The sequence below is a fragment of the Fragaria vesca genome, linkage group LG3 (assembly GCF_000184155.1).
Source record: "Fragaria vesca subsp. vesca linkage group LG3, FraVesHawaii_1.0, whole genome shotgun sequence".
NCBI classification, from domain to species: domain Eukaryota; kingdom Viridiplantae; phylum Streptophyta; class Magnoliopsida; order Rosales; family Rosaceae; genus Fragaria; species Fragaria vesca.
This window is the reverse complement of record NC_020493.1, coordinates 24,993,951-25,015,396: the sequence shown is the minus strand read 5'-3', so window position 1 is coordinate 25,015,396 and position 21,446 is coordinate 24,993,951. Positions and strand designations below refer to the sequence as shown.

Below are 21,446 nucleotides of genomic sequence, written 5' to 3'. Positions count from 1 at the left end.
CGTGATCTTCTAGTATTTTCAGTTGCTGGCTCATTAAGTTAAACACTAATGTTGTCATTGGTATTAGCACAGACAGACTTGAAGGAATTTTAGGATGCAACTCTATTTATAATATAGTCTGATAATGATTAGATAGTGTTAATTCATTTAAGTTGACAATTGCAATATGCCACCAAGATAAGCAATTCTAACATCATAATCATCATGCTTAACATAGGAGCTTCCTAACTGAAGCGCATAATTGCATACCACAGCAGAGCTTAGAGATTAATTGACAGCTCTACAATGCCTACGAATCTCCCCATTCATCCCAGTCCCCACCCCCAAGCTTCCCATTTTGATCATGGAGTTTTTAAAGTCCTCAAAGAAGGCAACCACATCCCCTGCATAGGTTTCCACAAGCTCACGAGTCTGATCATCTCCGGTCACCAGATTCTGGTCCGAAGGAAGCAAACCCTGCCCTGAAAGCAGGTTAACATAGTACTGGTTGTCAAATGTTGCCGGGGTTGCAAGGTCAAGGTTGGCCAGTGTGGCATTGCTGCTTGATCCGGAGCACAGTTCTTGCAGGGACTGAATGAACTCAAGGGATGCATCCGGGGTACTTGCTGTGATAGCGCCTTGTAGGCGCCCGCGGAAGGTGGTGCACCTGGCTCTCCCCATTGTGTGTGCACCTAGCAAAGAGCAAAATTAGTAAAACTTTTCTTGTTCTTCAAGTAAGCATATAATGAAACATATTGATTTAAGCATTTGAGACTTTGGTTTTGGCTTTCATGTCACGCCTCTCTTTTGTTTTTTATTTATGTATTAAATCTCCCTCGCTTTTTTAGTGTGAAAGGACTAGTTGAGAGTTTGAGAGTATACCAGAGAGCACAACCATGTCCCTGAGACTAAGGTTTACATTCTGGAACTTTGAAACAAGGTTTGCAACAGTGGAATTTGGTCCTGGTAAATTTTTATTTGCTAATGATTTGCTAGCAGTGAAGCTGTCCTTCCTTCCCATTTGAACATCCCAGCTTGGTCCACCAGACTGAAATTCATCAACTTCTCAAACTGTTAATTAATCAAAATCCCATATGTGAACAATAGCACTACCACTTGAGCCAGAAATACAGACCAGAACAACCGAGTCTCTGGCAGCAGTAGCAAGAATGTCCGCACATGAAACTGTTTCGGGGCAAAAAGCTTCAAGGTCTGCTTTGATAGCATCAATGACATCAAAACCCCGCAGAGAATTCAAGTTAGGTGCTGCTGTTTTTTCACCCACAAAGTTGGCACTGTCATCTAGTAACACAGAAGCATCACACCCCTGCACAAGTAATTCTCTTTATATTACAAACAAAATCAATAGCATATAACTTTATAATGTTGCAAGCAAAACAAGCTAAACAACATACATTGACAAAGCAGTCGTGGAAATGGAGCCGAAGTAGAGAGGCTGCCATTCTGGAGTCCTCCAACACTGCCTCTTGTACCCGAGAAAATATTATAGCCTCTGCCTCAGGGCAGAAATTGGACACATCATTCCCTGATTGATCATGACCATAATCATCACCATAACCTCCTCCTTCACTAGTGGTTTTTGGCACAGTTGAAAACACAACTGCGAGGTTGAGCAACAGCGAAACAAGAGCCAAGTACTTCATGGCCATCTTGGATATACTGCACTGTAGCCTGTTAGATTTTGGAGTGAGGAGACTGAACTAGTGTCTCTATTATAGAAAGGTAGCTTGGGAGGGTTCAGTAGCAAAGAGCAGACTGGGTCATTGAGGTTTGGTGTTAGTTAAGAAGACATAGTCAAGTAAGCTTTAGAAGAGGTCAGTACTCACTACTCAGTAGTTATTGATGAGCAAATGTGCATACCTAATGCCATGTGCTTGCTGTTGGGGTATCTCTGTAACTCACCTTCTCTGATCCAAGCTTGCTGCACTCTTATACAACTGCTCTTCACACTTCAATCAGGTACGTTGCCTTGATCTTGATCTCCTGCACTCAATCACACACACACCGCTATATATTTGATACAGAGATGATAGTAGAATCAAATAGATACAAAGAGAATTGATGAAATGGGCTGGAGCTGTTACTCTCAGTCCTCTTCTTTCATATATTTTTCTGATGTTGTTTTTTTTTGTAATGCAAAGATAGCAGATCTGATACTGTTATATCAGTTTACTGTATATGTCTTCTTAGACACACTACCTTGTGCACAAAAGTAAAAGATTAACTAAAGTTTATTTTAACTAGATTTAACCAAACTAGCATAGCATTAACTTTAACACTTGCTTCTTTCTTCATACCATCTCTTTCAGTTCCTCTCTCTGGTATACTTGAGATTTGATATGCTTTTGATAAATGCAAGAATCTAAACTATTAATCTGGAAACAAGTATGGATCATTCCAGTTACAATTAAAGCATCCATGAACTAAGAATGAGGGACACATCACCGATCAAATAATTTGATATTTTTGGGCAATGTCAGTGGCGTGTAGAAAATAACTTCATTCCAAATTAACAGCTAAGATAGTGACTGAACGTTGAGCTTTGCACTCAATGAGTTTGATACTATGATATAATCAGGATGTAATCTTATATAAATAGGAAAAAACTGAAAGCCATAATCGGAATCAGATTAAGTGGTGAAAAGGATTGGTGGCAGACGTCCATATCTAATTCTTGGCTGGGTTGGAACCTTAATCTATCTATACGTGTGTTGGAGATACATATGAAATGTCTAAACTTGTTCAAAGTTATCATGTTCACCTTAGACAAACCGAAAGCGCAGCCTCACCCGTGCATTTTACAATCCGAAAGAGCAGTCGAGTTGGTAATTAGGGATCCTGAAAATTGAAAATTAGGATTGAGTTGGCTAAATATGTGCAGATTACTGAGCAAAGGTGTTGCTGCTAGCCTACTAGCTTCAGAGAGGTTAGAAATGTAGCTAGTATTGTAGGTTTGGGCTCTCATCAAGCTGCCTTGGCCCAAACTGATCACTTAAAGAGTGATTTGATTGACGGTGGGCGAGGGGTATGAGCTGAGATTTTATTCTTTCTATGTATAGGCATAAGCAGAACTGATCACTTTTAGAGTCAATTGGCCCTTGCCAATTTCCACAAGGTAACTCGAGTATTATGAAATGGATTTACATATACGATAAGGGATCTACTTTTGACTTGTAAGTTCAATCACCAACAGAGATATCCGAAGGCCATGCATATCTCTGAAGTCTAATCTCTCCCTTTTATGTTGTGTATTTACAGCTAGACTTGGGACTGTGTAGAGCACTCATACAGAACATGATCGAAAAATTCGAGGTTCTAATGTGGCAGAAGACAGAAGTAATGGGCATCGAACTAATCATATTGAAGCATATTCCCATGAAGTTTGAATCTTTGTACACAAAGAATCTCCAGCTCACTTCGATTAGTTTTGCATGTAAAAAGAGAGAGACCCCCTTCTAGGTGTTTCTTTAGGCATATATCTGACTACCCCTGGGTGGCATTAAGCTGAAATCTTGAGCGACCTGTGTGAAGACTCCGACGACAAATCATGTTAGAAATCAAAAACGGGCACAAGTTATCTGGCGGAGACTGTAAATAAACTTGTGTGCAACCATGAAGGCATGTTTCTGGGGGATCTGATTTCACATTTGAACCCTTAAAGAAATGCTGCAATGCGTGCAGGCAATCTAGGACTGTAGCGCAAAGTCAAATATTCTCGATCCAAAACTCGAAACTTAAGAAAAGTAGAAGCTAATATATTAAACTTTGACAAACTTTGAAGCAGTATAGTAGTTTCCCTCGGGCTTTGGACACTACAGGTAGAAAGAAAGGAACTAGTGCATGAGACAATTGCAGAAGACCTCTATTCTTAAAAGACCTTATTGTTTGAACAAGCTTATCCTGCTACGCGGTTTCGGCTTAACTTGTCTGGATTTGAAATGCCACTACGATATGTAAATTAAGGTTAAAATCTAAAGGGGATCGATCATGCATGTTCTTCGATTGTAACAAGATCGATCCCCCAAAGTCTTCGATCCTCATTTCACAGTATGGTTCTTGAAATGTTCCCTTATATAATTATGGCTAAGAATACATGTATATACTTGTACTGTTGTACATCCAACACCATGCTGGTAGCGGTGGCGGAGAGAGGTAAGAGTTGCGGAGGCACCCTGCAGGCTCCAACGTACGTACATGGCTGCCGGCCAATGTGTTTGATGAAATATTGCTTCTTAGACATCATCTCTAAGATATGGAGTTGGAATTTATACGATTTTGTATAAGCATGCATAAACAGTTATATTTCTTCTAGATATTGGACATTTCTAATTACTTGAAGAGGTCAGATGATCGACTTCTCGTTTATTATATATGCATAGAGCCCTGACTCAATCTGCTACTAAAAGTCTCTGGTACGTAGCTAGATACGTGTGTGTGTGTATATATATATATATGAATATTCCATATATAATGCATTCGAAGGATTAGGAATTTAGGATGTAGCTATTACATATATTTGCATGGCACAATTCAAGTTCATGAGCTGGTTTTCATGCACATAATGATCATCTAGCTCTTCCTATAAATAGAGCTTAGACATAATCCTTTTAGCCGCAAGTCTTGTATGGCTTTAAGTAGCAAAAGAATTGAATAACATACCTAGGTTGATATAGACAATGCGATATGGCCAAGTACTTGAAGAACTCCAATAGGTAACAAAACCCATATTATCTTCAACTATACTAAAAGCAACCCAATCTCACACCATATCCCTTCAAAATCAATAACACCCATATTAACTATCCTCTTACTTTACCAAGAAGTTGATCATAATTTCATTCTTCCATAAACCCATAACTCTAACTTTTTAGAGAAAGAATGTCATTAATATATAGAAAGTTATCTTGCACCTCCATCCATGCATGCTCTTTAAGTAATGGCTATGTATGTAGACTAAGTTTTCATCACCATATTCCTACGCCCTTTAGGGTTTTCCCACCATTAATATTACTGACCCAAAAGTAGGATCAAGTTCCCAAGCTCATTCTACATTCCACCTTTTTCTCCATAAAGCTACATGGACAAGGTGAAAGGGAGGATCTCCAAATGAACTTAGCCACCTCAGTGTAAAAACCCTAAACACAACCCAGAGGAAGAAGAACAAGGGAGATGAAGATGATGAAGAAGAACCATGGAAAATAGATGAAGGGGATGAATCAGAAATAATATACAAAAGCCATTAATAAATAAATTAATTAATAACTCCATGAAGATACATATATATCATCTCTAAGTACAAAGAATAACATTAAAAGCTAACTCAAGATATAGAGTACGGAAACTACTAGTCTCCCCAAAAGGCTAGTGAGTAATACTACAGATTAATTTTACAGAGCGAAAATGGCGATCGATGTGATCATGATCATGCATGAAGCTAGCAGTGATCGGGTGCTTAGTCTTTCTAAAGATGAACCCCAACAGAGAAGTGGTCATCATCAGTTAGAGAATTACATACCAGGAATTAACAACACATAAAACAATCATCAATATCCTTCCTTCCCTTTCCCTTCTACTCTTCCTTAGTCTCCTTTCGAATCTGCGATGGCAGCATATCCTGAAGAAGTCCATGATCTCTAAGCAAATTAGAAGCAGCCGAATTAGAGGAATTATGACCACCAATGTTACCATATCTCTCTTGAAACAAACCAGGAAACGAAGCCGGGTTGAAGCCATAGGATGGCGCTGACGAGGTGGTGGTAGTAACGTTCAAAGAAGGCGAAGAGTTATATATGTAAGAGTGCAAATGCTGCTGCTGTTGTTGCTGCTGCTGCTGATAATGATGAGGAACTACACCATAACCAGCCCCAGAGAACACATGACCGGACAGCTCCGAAGGCAGCGGCGCCATCCCCATGCTGCCGCGAGGAGTGATCGGGCTCGGGTGCGTGTGCTGGCCTTCGTAAGTCGTCACAACAATGGAAGGGTCGTCGGAGGACCTCTCGACCCTCTTCTTCACACCGCAACCAGCTGTGGTGCAACGATAGTAGCTCCTGTAACAAACAAAACCCAACCCACATCAAAAACTGTTGCATTTATTGACTAGAATTATACTATAACGACTTGACTTGTTTTCGAAGCGGATTTGGGGCTTTCGGTGTTGTACGTTACCTTGGATAAGGGCTGTTCTTGACAGCTTTTTGGCCGTACTTGCGCCATCTGTACCCGTCGTCTAGGTTATCGACCTCGCTCTTCGTCATGAACGCAAATCTCGGCTCCCTCTGCCTCTTCTGGTTCTTCTTCTTCGGTTTCAATCTGATTAGTCAAAAACCCATAAACAAAAACAAACCTGTTAGCAACTTCAGTACTACTGCTCTTTTTTTCGTCATAAAAATCGGAAAATGAAACATCAACTACACCAGAGACCCATCATGAAAATGAAAACTCAGCTCTAAATAATGATTATCATGACTCGATAGATTTGGTTCGACTCATAAAACAAAGGGCGTGGAAATGAAGCTTACTGTTTCTGGGTCTTGTCGGGATCTTGGTCAGCATCCTCATCCTCCTCCACTGTTTTCGTCGTTGTTTGCTCCTCATTATTATTCGCCGCATGAGCTTCATTCGAAGACGACGAGATCGAAGACGAGTTGGGCGTCGTAGGAGCAGTAGTAGTGGCGCCGGAGTTCAAAGCCTCAGAGTTAGTCCCACTCTCCGGCACCGTAGACGACACCGGCGACGGTTGTGCTACTCTCTGCTGCTGAGGTGGCATCATCATCATCGTCATCGAGTCAGACGGCGTCGTTTGGGTCCCGAAATCGAAGAGAGAAGCGTACTCCGAGTTGCCGAGCAGGTCGAGGAAGGAGCCCCTTTCAGCTTCGGAGTCGAAGAAGCCGGAGAGTGAGGAGAAGGTGGTGTTGGGAATCATCGGAATCTCGTGATCGGAGAAAAGGGTTGAGTTGGCCATCGAGGAAGAAGAAGGAGGAGGAAGATCGGTGGTGGTGTTGTTGTTTCTCAGCTCTTGGCTACCATCCATGGGAGTTTTGAAAATCAAAAGCACATATTCTTCTCTCCCATTTGAACTTGTACTCCAAGAATAGAGAGAGAGAAGAGAGAGATATAGAGGAGGGGTGTGAAAGTGTTTGATATATTTTTTTTGTTTGGGGAGTTAATATTATTTGGAGATGGGCATTTTGGGGATTTTGGAGTGAAATGTGAAATGGGGGATTTTGGAGAACAGCTCGGACCAGGGACGTTTCCCACTTCTTATTTGGAGGGAGATGACCGGCGTCTGTCGGTCGGGGGTTTTGTACGGACCGTGTCGACGGGTCGGGACGGTGCCGAGCATTAAATGCGGGCGAGGCATGGGACCCCGGTTAGGGTGGGGACCACTGTCTGTTAACGCGGGGTTTTTGACGGGTTTAGCCGGTGCAAGTGTGGAAATGGGGACAGTGTGGACGGGGATGAGTTTTTGGCTTAACCACGTGGGCCTTCTCTTTCGCGGCTTCGCCATTTAATTTTTTTTTTAACTGTGGATTACTAAAATAAATAAAAAATTTGTTTTCTTTAAGGAATAAAAAGATATCTTATGAAAATATATACATTTCTCTAATCAGAACCATTTTCTTCGTTATTTACTCGAAATCATGCATGTCTAACCGAGTTGGTAGTAAACTTGCTAAATTCTGTGTATTCTTCTTTATTATACAATGTTTACATACAAGAGTCTCGTTTAATTACAATCTATGCGGACGAGAATAGTCCATGGTTCAAAACAAGTCATCTATGTTGTTAAGGATCCATTTATAAGATTTTTGAATTTTATAATCAGTAAAATTTGAATTTGAGATTTGAAATATGTTTTAGTGTCTGAAAATAACGATGAGATTCGAATTCAATAGATTTGACCATATAGAGTTTTGATATTTGAAATATGTTTTGGTGTCTCAAAATAACGGTTAAAATTGAATACTATAGTTTTGACCGTACATATATATAATTTTGTCATTTCCAATGACCAGGACTAGTAATAAAATTACTAATTTTCCATTTTTAAGGCAATTAAAAACCTTTTTTGTGATTGCATGTCTTTTTCGTTATGGACTTGATTATTCATTTTCGATGAATGTCTCTTTCTTCATGGCTCATGCCATCGAATCGTACGTGTTTTTTTTTTTCTTTAAGCGTTCCACATGACCCATGTGTCTGTCACCTCTTCCCACAATCAAAACACGATTTCGAACCACTTCTTAAACTTAAACCCTAAGGATGATCCTATGGGAATTACTATTTTGCTATATAGATCGAAAATGACTTGGAGAGTTGATGCTAATTATAATCAGGTAAAGATTGTCCTCAAGTAATATGAGTTTGTTTGGGCTATATATGTACTCTGTAAATGAACCCCAATGTTGTCTGGCTTATTAAAGGACAAACCTCAAGATTACCTTGCTCTATAAGTTTGTGCAAGCTAGCTAAGTGCACTGTTTTATTCCTTCTCTCTTTACTTGAAGTAATATAGGGATCGGAGTATAAGAGTGAAGATCCTTTTCATCAATAGTGTTTCCGATATAGAGTACGAGAGCATGCATGGGCATATATATATATATATATATATATATATATATATATATATATATATATGTCAACTTACTACATTTCCAATTTATATCATTCAATTTTATCTATTCATCCAAATTTATATTTCCATTTTTAGTACAACCAATGAAAAAGGAAAGGTTTTCTTTGATTTAATTGATTAGTACCATTAGATTTCGTTAAGGGTTTTGAGTTCCGACAACTGTTAGAGAGAAAACAAAGATGATAGTATTTTCCTTATTTGTTACAAAAATCTTAGCAAAACTCTGATCTATTTTTTATCTATAGAGTAACAACTGAAATTTTGCAGCTACTTGGTTCTAAATCAATATACCTAAGGATTTTCAATTTGCTGGATCTATGTTTTCTCTATGACATTAGTCTAGTTTTAGCATAAGTTACTGAATGAATGAGGGCAAGTGACATTAGAAAACTTACCGAAAATAATCTAGGGTTACGAACTTTTACGTCCATATTATTTAAGGATCGGATAAACTTTTAAAGATTATTTAGTATACATGTTCATTACAATCATGTTCACACGATCATTATCTGACCAAGAAATTCATGCTCAAAACCACCATGACTGGTAATGATTCTCTCAGTTAGGTGACCAAGTAAATACTAATACTTTAACATATAAACCAGCATAATTTCCTAATTTTTATTTTAGGAAATTACTGAAGCAAATTATGTTCGTGAAACCAGCTTAACGCGGCCCTCCATCCGTCACCATCGATGCGGGTCATCCACGCCCCTCACACGTTAGACACCAAAATCACATACACGTACGTCCAACAATTACCCTCTAATTTGAATTACAGCTTTATTGTTATAAATTTGATTTCATGGAAATCAGATGCTTTAGTGATCCCACGTGTCAAATCGAGGTGGGCTTTTTTCTCTGATCAGGGGGTTTTAAAAGCACATGCACTTTACGCGGTTTCTGTAAATTTATATTTTGTGTATAAAGATTCTAGCCAACTTTGCTTCCATTACACGCCCTCTATTTCCATCTAGCTAGTTTTGAATATTTGATCCAGATGTGTGAGATTTTCTTCCAGAAATTCATCCTCTTCTTCTTGGAATTTCATTTCTTTCTTTTTCCACAGGAATAATATTCTGGGAAAACACAAGGTGGCAATTGTGGTTAATTAGTTTAGGGTTCACCTAGTGAGGACTTATGGGAAGCAATTAATGAATGTGCTCTTAATTTGATAATGATGGATCAGGGATTGACTATATATGTCAATGGAACGCCCGTTCTTTGTCCTATCGTTTATATGGCTTGCGGTATAAATAGAGTTACTCGACACAGTTTCGTCACGAAATTATTTTCTTTGATTTATTCACACATCGTAAGTCACAAGTCTTATTATAGTTTACGTGTATTGACATTGAGCATATGTTCCGAAATGACTACTAATTCATATACATCCTCTCTAAACCCCAACGTACACCATTTATATGATTGATTCATTTCGTCTGTACATAAATATGCAAGACGCTAAAGCTGAAAAGTTTTGAGACATGATAGCTAGAAAGAGAAAGGAGTGCTGCTTTAGAACTTAATTGGGATCTAGAAATTAAAAGTTTGATATCAGAGCCAAATCATTTCCTAAAGTGCAAGCTAGCTGAGTGTATGATCTCACCGCATACGTTTAACCCGAATGTAATTCTTCAAGTAAGTAACCAATTTAATCACTTGTACCATTTATATAGGTCAACTTCGATCATGTAAACTCACTTTGGGTAAAACATAAACACATGCAGATGATGCAGATAAAACAGATCGAGTAGCGAATATAAAGCTCAATTAACCAGCTACTATGGTATATAATTTCATTATTTCAGCAATTACGTATCTTTCACCACTTGGCCAAATAAAACCAATTTTTACGATCATTTTTTTTATCTATATTTACGAGTTGACTATGCTTTGCTTAGTAGGAAAGTTTGGAAGTACGTGTGAAGAAGATCCAAAATTAGGTTTACAGTAGTGTTAGCGTAGCTACATATATACGGGCTCCGGTGGGTTATAGCACACCTTAAATTTTATAAAAACATCCATTTCTAGCTAAATTTAGTTTAAAAAGCTAAAAAATAAAATCTAGCCTACCCTAAATTTTTAAATTTAGCCCATATGTTATTAAACTTAATCCGTTTCTAACATAAATTAGTACGTGTTTATTAAAAGAAAAATTTCGTACCCATCCCAATATAAAATCCTGGCTCCCCCGTTGCTAGTGTAAACTCTGAAATAACTTCCGGAAGAATAAGAAGAAGAAGAGTAGGTTACAGTGGCTTACTGGGTTTATATTCCTTTTCATATAATGCTCGGGTTAGCACAGGCCAAAGACATCCCGGTCTGCGTAGGACACCATGCCCTACAACAGCGCGTGATACTCACGAGATAGACGGCGCGTTAGGCGTCGGCGGTCTGACTTAGACTCCCTAGGACACATCGAAGGGGCGCGTTTGACTAAAAAGAACGAAGCTAAGAGGGTTTCCATTTTCCGATATGTCCCCGGCCGATATGTCGTGTGTGGGGATCCGGAAAATCCTTCTCTCTCTCTCTCTCTGAAACGCGCGTTGAAGAGAAGGCAGAGGTCAACAGTCAAAGGTTTGAATAGCTAGGGTTTTGGTAGTTCAACGACACAAGCACAGGGATTAATTTGTTGCGTTCTTCCTCGATGCTCTTCTTCTTATTCTTCTTCAGCTGTTTGTTTGCTTATAGCTTAGCTTTCTCTCCACACACGGAAAAGTTCAAAACCAGCAACTTGATTGGGAAGCCTAGCTTGTGGGGTTGAGGTGGCTCTTTCAATCAATCCTCGAATGATGGATATGTATATGGTAAAAGACACCGATGTCTTTCGTGTCGTTTATGTATCAAAACTTCTTTGTATCTGTATATGTGTCATGGTCCGAGTTTATTGCCATTGTTGTGTTCTTTGAGTTTTGTGTTTTGTTATGTGCAAGTCAATGGGCAAATTTATGAAGAAAATGAAAGAGCTTAATTAAGCTAGCAGGTTGGGGGAGGGTAGAGACCGACAATGGTTTATAGGACGTACTTGAAACTTAATGGCTACTTATAACGATCGATATATATAAGGTCGGCAATTAGTTGGTATATATGAACATATGTAAATCCTTACTTACATAGTTACATGTCTCAACCGCTCAGGTTAAAATCCAGTTAGATCGAATAAGATACAAGCAAAATATATAGTTTTTTTTTTTTTGGATAATGTAGCAAAATATATAGTTAATTCTTTAACTAGATTCTGTAACTGCCCAACATAGTTTTTGTATATATGATATTCCTATGCTAAACTTTAATATATCGATCATAAGTTCATAACTAACATGAGATGTGGCATGAACAATATTCCATATTAGCGTATAATCAAGTTAATTAGTATATCTAATTTATGTATTGGTACAAATATTCATTGTATCTCGAATGTATGTGACTGCAACAAAGTTAACCAAACAGATTAATATTCAATTAAGAGCTTGGATTATGCAAATTCTTTTCATTATATATCTCCAACTAAGGCATAATCATTGCATGCAGTTGGTCTTTTGGATCAATTAGTGGTTTAGTAACTAACCTCCTATACTTAAACTTGTGATCATCCCCAATAAACAAAAACCCTAAGATTCTGTTCACAACTTCACACATATACTATTCCTCTGAGGTAGCTTTTTCTAGGCAGCACTGATGAGCTTAAGTACTCTATAGATCTAAATCTATAACTTCCAACTGCCCCCATTTCAGTTCTGTAAATCCAGAACTTCTATCAGAAGTGCCAACATATATATCACCGACCACTTTATTAATCTAGCATCATATTAAGGTGGGAACTTATTGTATATATATCGTGTGTGTGTGTATATATGTATGAATACATACCGGCCAGCAGATCGATACAAATTTCTCCTTGGACTGAATAATTGAAATCCATGCATATGGTCAACGATGTTTTATATATTTGCCTTAACTTAACAAATACGGAAGCTTATGGTTTTGGTTTTTTTGAGAAACAGTAGCTAGTGATGAGTAGTGAACATGTTACAAAATATATTCAAGTGTGGAATCATTTCACGATTAATATAATTAAGTGATCAAGGTCGATCATCAGCTACCTAATTAGGTTAATTAGTACTCGATCCATCGACGTCCATGATAATTATTAAACTACAGTTTTTTGAATGCCCTTTTGATTCTCATTTTGACAGAAAAAAACTAAATCATAGTGGAGCTTGTTATTAAATCACTAATGCAGATTACTTAGCCCTGATCTTATTTTATCTTGGTTTAATTATATGTCACATTCTCGGATTCCTTTTCTAGATTATTGTTGACATCGATCATTTGGGGCTTAATTGTTTTACGGTGAAAGAAAGATAGATTCTAGATATATATAACAACCATATATTCTACCCTCATTATATATATATATTGCTTAACTGAGCAGAATCTAGCTCCTCAAAGATTTTCCATTGTTAACATCCATAAGTTAGATTAATCAATTGGTCTCATCAATAATCTATTCTTAGAAACATGAACTCGTACGTATATGCTTTGATCACCGCAGGTCATAAAAAAATTAATCAGAATTTCGATCACTTTCCGAAACCCACCACCACCATACAGACGACAGCGCAAGAAGAAGACTGTTGTAGTCTGGAGGTCTTGATCGATGATCGACCTAATGACCCTTGACCAACAATATAATTAATCTCTCTGCTCTGATTTAGACATCCACAAGTGAAGTCTTCTCCTCGATCGATCTCCATTTCTGTGACCAATTCATCATTCATTTATGCAATGCTAAAAATTAAAAAACTTGGAAAAAGATATAAAACTATGTCGTTGCTTCCTTAACTGATCCAGAAGTACTGATGCATGCACATATATATACACACACACACAATGCTGATCAGGTGCGGACGTTTTGGTGCGGATTTCCATTTTTGCACCACTTCCCAATCGAATTTCCTCAAACTTCATTCTAGACATATCTAGATCATCTTGTGTAGATCATCTCTGCAAAATTTCAGCCAATTTGGTGATCGTTAAGGCCCTCAAACTCGAAAAACAAATGGACGGACTGAATTCTGTCTAGTTGTGTTCATATCAGAAAAACTCGAGTTTGAGGGCTTTAACGGTTACCAAATTGGCTGAAATTTTGCAGAGATGATCTACACAAGATGATCTAGATATGTCTAGAAGAAAGTTTGAGGAAATTTGATCGGGAAGTGGTGTAAAAATGGAAATCCGCACCAAAAATTTTGGTGCCAACGTCCGCACCTGATCAGCATTGTGTGTGTGTGTGTGTGTATATATATATATATGCTCTAAAGTTTCAACTGCAAATTTATATGCAAGGTGTATATATATAGGGTTCTTCCACTAAGAGATTCCTTATTTGACACTTATACGAGGGACGAGGTTTATACCAACTTTTTGATCACATTTTTTCATCTCAACCCTCTAAAAACTATGAACACACATATTGATGATCGATCGATGGGTCTGTAGGTTCTATAGACATGTAAAAAAATAATGTGTAAAGTGCAATCGATCACCATGAGTAATATATATCTATCTAACTATGTGCAAAATTGTTTTTCAATACTGTATACGTTCACTATTATAAATATTGCTTTTAATGACACTTTTCTTATGACGTTTGGTTGAAAATGTCATTATATACTCTTTTTATGGTGTTTTCGATTACAAATGTCATAAATGTAATTTCAGGTAGCTTGAACCCAAAATGTTTTAGGTATCAAATTGTACGCGAGTAGTGATTGTAGAATTAACTTGACTTTGAATTATTGAAGTCCTAAGCTCTCGTCCGTACAGGAACATTTATATACAGAATGGTGTGATATACACACACACACACGTACTTTCTCCCTTTCCATTCTAGAGGAGCCTCTCCTAGCTAGTTTCTAACAAGATGTCCTCAATGAGGACCATTGTAACACAACATGCATACTAAGCTTGCCCGGGGTTCAGGTTTTACGTCCACCCTCCTCCGTCGGGATGGGACTGAGGCTATCAGTTAGAGACTAGATAGAGTAGCCAGGTTCCAAACCCCTATACTAAAAGGCATTATTCAAGATCGTATATATTGTGTGCCGAATTTTGTTAACGGTGGAACAATATTAACTTCATGTATTCATGGTGAGCGGAGGCAAAGGTGAGCAGTTGACTCGTACATGATAAGCTAGCCCTTTCTTCTTTTCTAGAAGTATGATCGATGAGAGTGAAAACCTAAACACGATGATTGCGGCAATTTTAAGTTACTCTAATCCCTCTCTGTTAAATTAATCACTCACTTTGAGACCCTCAAATTCCCCCGATTAAAATAAACATATTCGTAGACCAGCGTTTTAGGGTTTTTTTTTTTCTTTATAATTTTGAAAGATCTTGGCCGCACATGGCAGGTCAAAGTCAACATTTTTCTTTGATAAAAATATAAAACAATTCGTACAAAACTGCAACAATGCAAAAACGCGTAGAGAGCACAAAACGACGAGTCGGATTTAAAAAAAAATGGAAGTAGAGTAACTAAGCTCTAGGCAAATGAGGACAAATATCAGCCTGGGATTGCGTGCACGTCTCTCTCTTATGAATATGGGTAAACGATTCCCTTTCCCTCTCCTCTCCTCCCTCCTCCTTTTTCCCGACCAATGATTGCTTCTTACGTAAAAAAAACCCTAGTCTTGTTTTCCCGCCCTTCTTCTCTCAACCTGGAATCGGTGAATCTAACCCAGTAAAAAATACATCATTTGAAACTCTTGTGCTTGGCAATTAGGAGTATACGATTCAGATGAAGGATACCATGGTACTGTAAAGTTTGCCTAGCTTGCCAACTTTGATGATTCTGCATTTTTTTTATTTTTTTTTTATTAATTACTGTGCTTAGTTTACATTTAGCTAGCTGGGAATCCTTATCGAACTTGAAACGTTTGTGAACTTAGCGTTTCGGTTGAGCTTTGATCCTTTAGAGGTCTAAAGAGATATAGGGTTGAGGTGTGTGTGTCGATCTAAAACTCTAAAGGGTGCTAGTGGAGTGTGATTGTGAACCCCTAAATGCAATAATTGAAACAAGTCGAAAATGACTTCATGAGGGTGACATTCTTTTCCCGAATCCGGTTGCTGCTATAATAGATGGAAGTATCAAACGACGATTGATGTTAAACGCTCCAAGTCATCATCACACAGCAGAAAGTGTAAGTTTCACTGAGATAATCGACCAGTTTTTGCAACTTGATTTTTCTGAATATGGGCAAAGAAAGAAAAGAAGAAACAAGAAATCTAAACCCGTGCTGGACTGCGGATTTTCATGGAGTCAAACAGAACCTTCACAACTAGCTAGCAAGTCATCCCCTCTTTATTTTCTAATAGAATTACATATAACAAACGAAATGGAAAGAATGTTAGAATAGGATGATAAGGGTGGGAAAGAATGTGAGATTGTTGTGCTGGGTTTGGTTGGTCTCTATATTATTCAAATCAAATGGCAACCAACCATATCTCATTATCTCATTCATAACTTAGGGTCCCTCCTTTGCAAGGTCAACTTAAGGGTGATATTAGACCCATCCAAGAGCTAAGATAACACTCCAACTTGGTTTCTTTCAGGCTTAATTAGCCAGAGAAAACAACAATGCATATGAAAAAAAGTTGGGTTTTCTTTTTCATGGACATATATGCATGGAATCTTGACTTGGACTATATATAAAGGCTTGAATATCTTGGAAGAAGAAGAAGACGATTAATTTTTGAGTTGAGTGGTAATGGTGGTTGTTCACGGGAGCTTAAACTGTCTTGGCCCGCTTACTTTGTTGTTTAAAGTTTAAACTACTCAATTTAGACCATAGAAAGATTTCTTTCTAAACGATTTCTTTATCAGGGGAAGAAAGTGGGTTTGTCGTTTAATCACTGCTGAATGAAAGCTCAGGCTCAAGTCCTGTATAAAGCGTATTCCAAAAAAAATAAAAAATTCATGTCAGAATCGAACTCGATCAGCTGAAATAGTTTATGGCTTTTCATTTTCTTATCTTCTAGTGAAAGTTTGTGATTGGTTTCACGTTTTCATTTTCATCATCACCTTGCATTGGTTATGAATTCAGATTATTTGTTGCATTGGATATGAAAATGTTAACATTTTCATGATATATATGCAGAAAATGTTACGAAACTGAAACACCTGAGCCCTAATTCCCAAATGCAGAACTTACAAGAGAAAGGAACAAAATCGCATCCCTTTTCCAACCTTTTATCATTTATCAAATTCAAACTTATAAAGGCTATGCTATAGAAAATGCCAACGCTTTTGCGATTACAGCAAGAAAGTGTTTTGTCATTGAATCACTGCTGACTGTAAGTTGAAGCTCAAGATTCAGTTAGAGTTTGTGGTTTTTCATCTTCTCCATCATCTTCTTCTGCTGAAATATGACAGAAGTTTCATCTGTGTGATTTTATTTACATTTTTGTGAGCTCAAATGTTGTAAAACTACAGCATGCAATGGATAAGATGATCCTGTATAATTGTACCCAATATGGTACAGAAGTGCAAGCCTGAAAACCCTAATCTCCCAAATGAAGAGCTTAAGAGAACCTTAATCCCTAAAAGCAAAAACAAAAATACCGTCTCTCCTTTTCAACTTCCCCACAGAGTTTGAGAGAAGCAAGATTAAACAAATTGCTAATGCTGTTGACAATAGGTGCTCACTGACATGCTTATTTTTTTGGATGCTAAATCCTAAGCTGATAAGAACAGCAGTCTGACTTTAGGCTTTGCTTATTTCATGGTTCAACTTTTGTGTCAAGCTAAAATAACACTATTTTGACCCAAGAACACTAATTAAGTGCATACCCACCAACAAATACTGAACGTAGTCAAGAACAGAAACTCTATTATATATCGATTTTGCCAGGGAAGGTAGATTATAAGAAACATTATACACTAGCTGCAAGAGATAAATTTTCCTTTGTTGAAGGGGCAGCAACTATAGGCTTTGTTTCGAGAAAGGAATCATTACAGCAGTTGACTTGATCAACACCCACAATCAGCCATTTAGGTGTGTTAACATCATGTCATTTCTGACTTAGGACTATATTAGATTTATTAAGAGAAACAGTCCAGATCTACAGCCCTTTTGAGGAAGGATAAGATGCTGACATCAAAACAGACCCAGCAATACGAGCAATGACTATGAGCAATCAAACACCTAGTTGAAGGTCTCCCTCATATAGCTTGGATTTGCCGACAAATTTCTATCACATTGAAGCTTCCTGGGCCCATATCAAAATTTGAAATCTAAAACCATGGCTTAATGCCACCACGATCATCTTAAACCGCTACTATTATTGATCAGGAAACATGGAGGATCAAATTAGATTAAGACAAGAACTGGAGTAACAAATCGCTTACACAACAAACGCATTGCCATCAATCTAAAACTAAAGCAAGTTGCACACGCTAAATAACAAGCTGATCATATTCCATCATGTATCAAAACTGGTCCTATAATGATATAGCATATTCTACCACCACAATAGATGGTATACGGAACTTGGCGAGCGAATTTTGAAGAGATACAATTCCCACAAATAAGATGACGATCAATATTATGTGGAGAGAGTTTGGAATTGAAACGTACTGCCAACAGGGAGGTAGTGACGATTCAACTCAAGATTCCATGGCAGAAGGGGAAGCTTGTCGGAGTCTGCGCTGATGAACATCCCAGTTGTACACCCGAGCAATTGTTACCTGCTCAATAGTAGTCAAAGCATCAAGGATTTGCCGTAATAGGAATGGAGACATCAAAGAGATACAAGCATATAAAATTTGAAGGGTTGTTTGAATTCTGAATTCTACTGTTAATGAAACCAAATACACGCATACTGTTTGTACAGAAACGTTGAGAATCAATTGCTTTTAAGCTTTGTCATACTGCTTCACTGTTCAATAAATTAAATGTGGAAATCATGAATCTATTTAACTAGTTTATGGAGAATAAGTACCTGGGTAATTGTTACTTGATCTCTCAAGAACTGTAGATCAGCAAGAAGAACTTCCAAACTGGCTTTAGCATTATCTAAATTCTTTCGTAGAAGAGCAGTAGCCTGCACCAAAATGTTACAACAGAACTGATGCTTCTGTCCTGAACTCGAAAGTAATAAGCTAATATAAGAAGGTGCAGACCTCTTCACATGAATACTCCAGCATGACATTTGCTCCCAGCCATAAACATACTGAATCAGTGTCCTCAATGCTAGCTCGTGAATATATCCCTTCACAGATCTCAAAATCAGTAATAAGTGCCTGTACAAGAAAAAGGGCCTAATTAAGTACACTTGTCTTTAACTAATCCTCTAAAATTGGATAGAAAACACAAAGTTGTTGAAAATATATGATCTACAACATTTGTGATCAGTTGCCATTACCACCATTAGTTTAATGACCTAGAGGCTAGAGCTACTGTAACTTCAACCTTCACCTTATGTCTCAATCACAAGACAAATTGCGAAGGCATTATGAAATTTCATAACTAACCATGTTGTCTTCAGGAAGATTGATGGATTCTACCATATTGATACTTCTACAGCAGGTTACATTAACTTTAGAAACATCATTCATCTTCTCATCACTACGCTTCATAAATAAAACAACTTGTCATTGCACTCTAAAGCACTTCAGTCAAGTTTGAGATACAAAACTCAGACCCTCAGATATACATGAAAAACCAACAAATTTCTGTATTTCTCTTCTACACAGCATAGTGAATTGCAGCAGAACGCCTATTTGACACGTGTTTGGAGGGAATAAAAGGACAGTATAAATCACAGTAGGAATACAAAAGAAATGAAAAGTTATTTGGTGATGGAAGACAAACTGTGGTGGGGGTGATCTTCATTTAAAATAAAGAAGATGATATGCCATACAAGAATATAAATAAGCATCAGGATGTTCTTGCTTTTTCCATTTTCTATTTTTCTTGAAAGAAAAAAAGGCATCAATCTTGAGCCAGTCCTTTATTTTGTTTTCCTTAGCTTTGCAAACCTCATGTTTAAGAATAAAATTCAATTGATGAATCTAGTAAAACTGCAAGTGTTCCGAAGGATACATGCTTTTTCACAAGTTCAATCAGCATATTCGTGAGAATGACAGGCGACTAAACATGATATTATATATGTCATTAAGAAAGATAAAGCAAGCAGACGTGCTCCATAATCAAACTACAATGCCAAGGGTGGAGAACCACACAAAAAACGAACCTCACCAGTACCCTTCTTAGCTTGCAAAGTGGCAACAACATCTAAGCACTTCTCAATGTCAGGAATCTTTGCCTAATAATCAAAATGAGGAAAAATCAAAACTCCAAACGTATATATAGGCAGGCAACAGCTGGAGAAACAGCATAAGTGATGTCAAAATCATAACTTCAAGGTGCAGAGCTACAATTATCTATCAGAGAAGTGACTATCTATCAGACACTGAGTGAGAAAATAATAATAATAATAAATCATAACTTCTAGGTACAAAGCTAGAACTACTGTAACCACTATCTGTCATATCCAATCTTCAGCCTTCAAGACAAACATGAAAAGGAGACAACTTAACTACAACAACTTAATAGTTAGTTCATCTTTACAACTCTAACTTACACATTACGTTGAACCTTTAAAGACAATTTTGCCAACTTATCTCTAATTTTCTATGCCGGGTATCATCACAATTCATAAGTATCAGCAAGAAGCTGTAACTCTATACCAGATAAAACCATGTCGATACACTGATCAATAATCAATACCCGAAGTTGCGGGTAATGTCTGAAAATAGAACAATGAGCCACTCAAATTAACAGATCAAATAATAAACACTAATGCCAAGGAATGTGCATGATCAAAAGAAAGGGCTTTGCTAAAACATACCAGAAGTTCCCTTTGTTGAGCTTGAAGCTTCATTTCAACCATTTTGTATTGCTGAAGTCTGCAAGCACCAAATTGCCAAAAACAGTACAACCCCATTAGATTTCAACTCCCATCTCTTTCAAAAAAGTGCATCAGCTAATGCATAACAAGACCAACTCATTTTGCACAAGCTTCAAGTAAGACTCAACCAGAAATTAAAAACAAAAACAAAAAACAAAATCTTAAGATTGGATTCATATGTTTATTCATTCCAATCCCAATTAAATTTAAGCAACTAATTTGTGTAAAGTTTCAAACTTGGGGGATCGATTAGAGCTATAGAAATCAAAACCCAGATGATCAACATGAAAAAGATTAAGACTTTAAGAAAAAGGAAGAAGTAAATGTTAAAAGGTAAGACCTTTCTTGGAGAAAAGCGAGGGCAGAGTTACAGTCGAAGCCAGTTTGAGTGAGATAGGTCTGCACATCTTCTACGAACTGAGCTCCAGGTATTCCTCTGCGCTCTGTAACCACCTCGGTTGAAGATGATGACGTGGCCATTCTCAGTAAAGACCAAATTTCGCAATAGAGAAACGACTGGTAGTGTTTGGTGATTCAACTGAGCTCAAAGTACGAGAGCGCAGAGAGGCTGTAGACGAAGACTCAAATGACGCCGTTTCTGGTCTCTAGGTTTTGTGATTTGGACCCAAGGTTTCTCCTTAGCCCATTCTTTATATTTGGACCCGATTTGAGCCCAAGCCCAAAAGGAAAGGTTATTGGGTCGTTGGGATTGTGATTTGTGAGGATGATTGGATGAATATATATCGTGAATTTGTTCAAGATAATAAGGTTGATCGTAGTGCAGTTGGGGAATGTTAATGTTTTACATGATATATGAATGTCTTCGATT

The 21,446-nt window shown here is 37.6% G+C and overlaps 3 protein-coding genes across 4 annotated transcripts; all 3 read right to left on the bottom strand.

Moving 5' to 3' along the window:
- Positions 1-267: 267 nt before the first annotated feature.
- LOC101307001 (peroxidase 40-like) lies at positions 268-1,649 on the bottom strand. Its single transcript, XM_004296181.1, has 4 exons — positions 1,395-1,649; positions 1,115-1,306; positions 862-1,027; positions 268-671 (listed from the first exon to the last, which is right to left on the bottom strand). The coding sequence occupies exons 1-4, from the start codon at positions 1,647-1,649 to the stop codon at positions 268-270; spliced, it is 1,017 nt and encodes a 338-aa protein (XP_004296229.1).
- Positions 1,650-5,224: 3,575 nt separating this feature from the next.
- On the bottom strand, positions 5,225-7,083 carry LOC101301660 (probable WRKY transcription factor 48-like). The gene is made up of 3 exons (XM_004295013.1): positions 6,522-7,083; positions 6,169-6,312; positions 5,225-6,050 (listed from the first exon to the last, which is right to left on the bottom strand). Exons 1-3 carry the CDS (start codon positions 7,031-7,033, stop codon positions 5,570-5,572), a joined length of 1,137 nt encoding a protein of 378 aa, XP_004295061.1. The 5' UTR covers positions 7,034-7,083; the 3' UTR covers positions 5,225-5,569.
- A 10,882-nt stretch (positions 7,084-17,965) lies between these two features.
- Positions 17,966-21,238, bottom strand: LOC101301177 (probable prefoldin subunit 3-like). Of its 2 annotated transcripts, none has more exons than XM_004295012.1 (6): positions 20,958-21,238; positions 20,558-20,615; positions 19,906-19,972; positions 18,828-18,916; positions 18,647-18,748; positions 17,966-18,392 (listed from the first exon to the last, which is right to left on the bottom strand). In XM_004295012.1, exons 1-6 carry the CDS (start codon positions 21,095-21,097, stop codon positions 18,312-18,314), a joined length of 537 nt encoding a protein of 178 aa, XP_004295060.1. In that variant the 5' UTR covers positions 21,098-21,238; the 3' UTR covers positions 17,966-18,311. The 2 variants fall into 2 exon arrangements, with proteins under 2 accessions (XP_004295060.1, XP_004295059.1); XM_004295011.1 differs by having other exon boundaries at positions 17,993-18,392; positions 18,828-18,947; positions 19,901-19,972.
- Between the last annotated feature and the right edge of the window lie 208 nt (positions 21,239-21,446).

Coding starts and splice junctions, on each gene's coding strand:
- LOC101307001 (XM_004296181.1), bottom strand. CDS start 1,649: ATGGCCATGAAGTACTTGGCTCTTGTTTCGCTGTTGCTCAACCTCGCA. Junction 1,307..1,394: donor TCCACGACTGCTTTGTCAAT/GTATGTTGTTTA, acceptor TTACTTGTGCAG/GGGTGTGATGCTTCTGTGTT. Junction 672..861: donor GGACATGGTTGTGCTCTCTG/GTATACTCTCAA, acceptor GCTCTTTGCTAG/GTGCACACACAATGGGGAGA.
- LOC101301660 (XM_004295013.1), bottom strand. CDS start 7,033: ATGGATGGTAGCCAAGAGCTGAGAAACAACAACACCACCACCGATCTT. Junction 6,313..6,521: donor CCCGACAAGACCCAGAAACA/GTAAGCTTCATT, acceptor TTGACTAATCAG/ATTGAAACCGAAGAAGAAGA. Junction 6,051..6,168: donor AAGAACAGCCCTTATCCAAG/GTAACGTACAAC, acceptor TGTTTGTTACAG/GAGCTACTATCGTTGCACCA.
- LOC101301177 (XM_004295011.1), bottom strand. CDS start 21,097: ATGGCCACGTCATCATCTTCAACCGAGGTGGTTACAGAGCGCAGAGGA. Junction 20,616..20,957: donor CTCGCTTTTCTCCAAGAAAG/GTCTTACCTTTT, acceptor TGGTGCTTGCAG/ACTTCAGCAATACAAAATGG. Junction 18,393..18,646: donor ATCAAGTAACAATTACCCAG/GTACTTATTCTC, acceptor ACTATTGAGCAG/GTAACAATTGCTCGGGTGTA.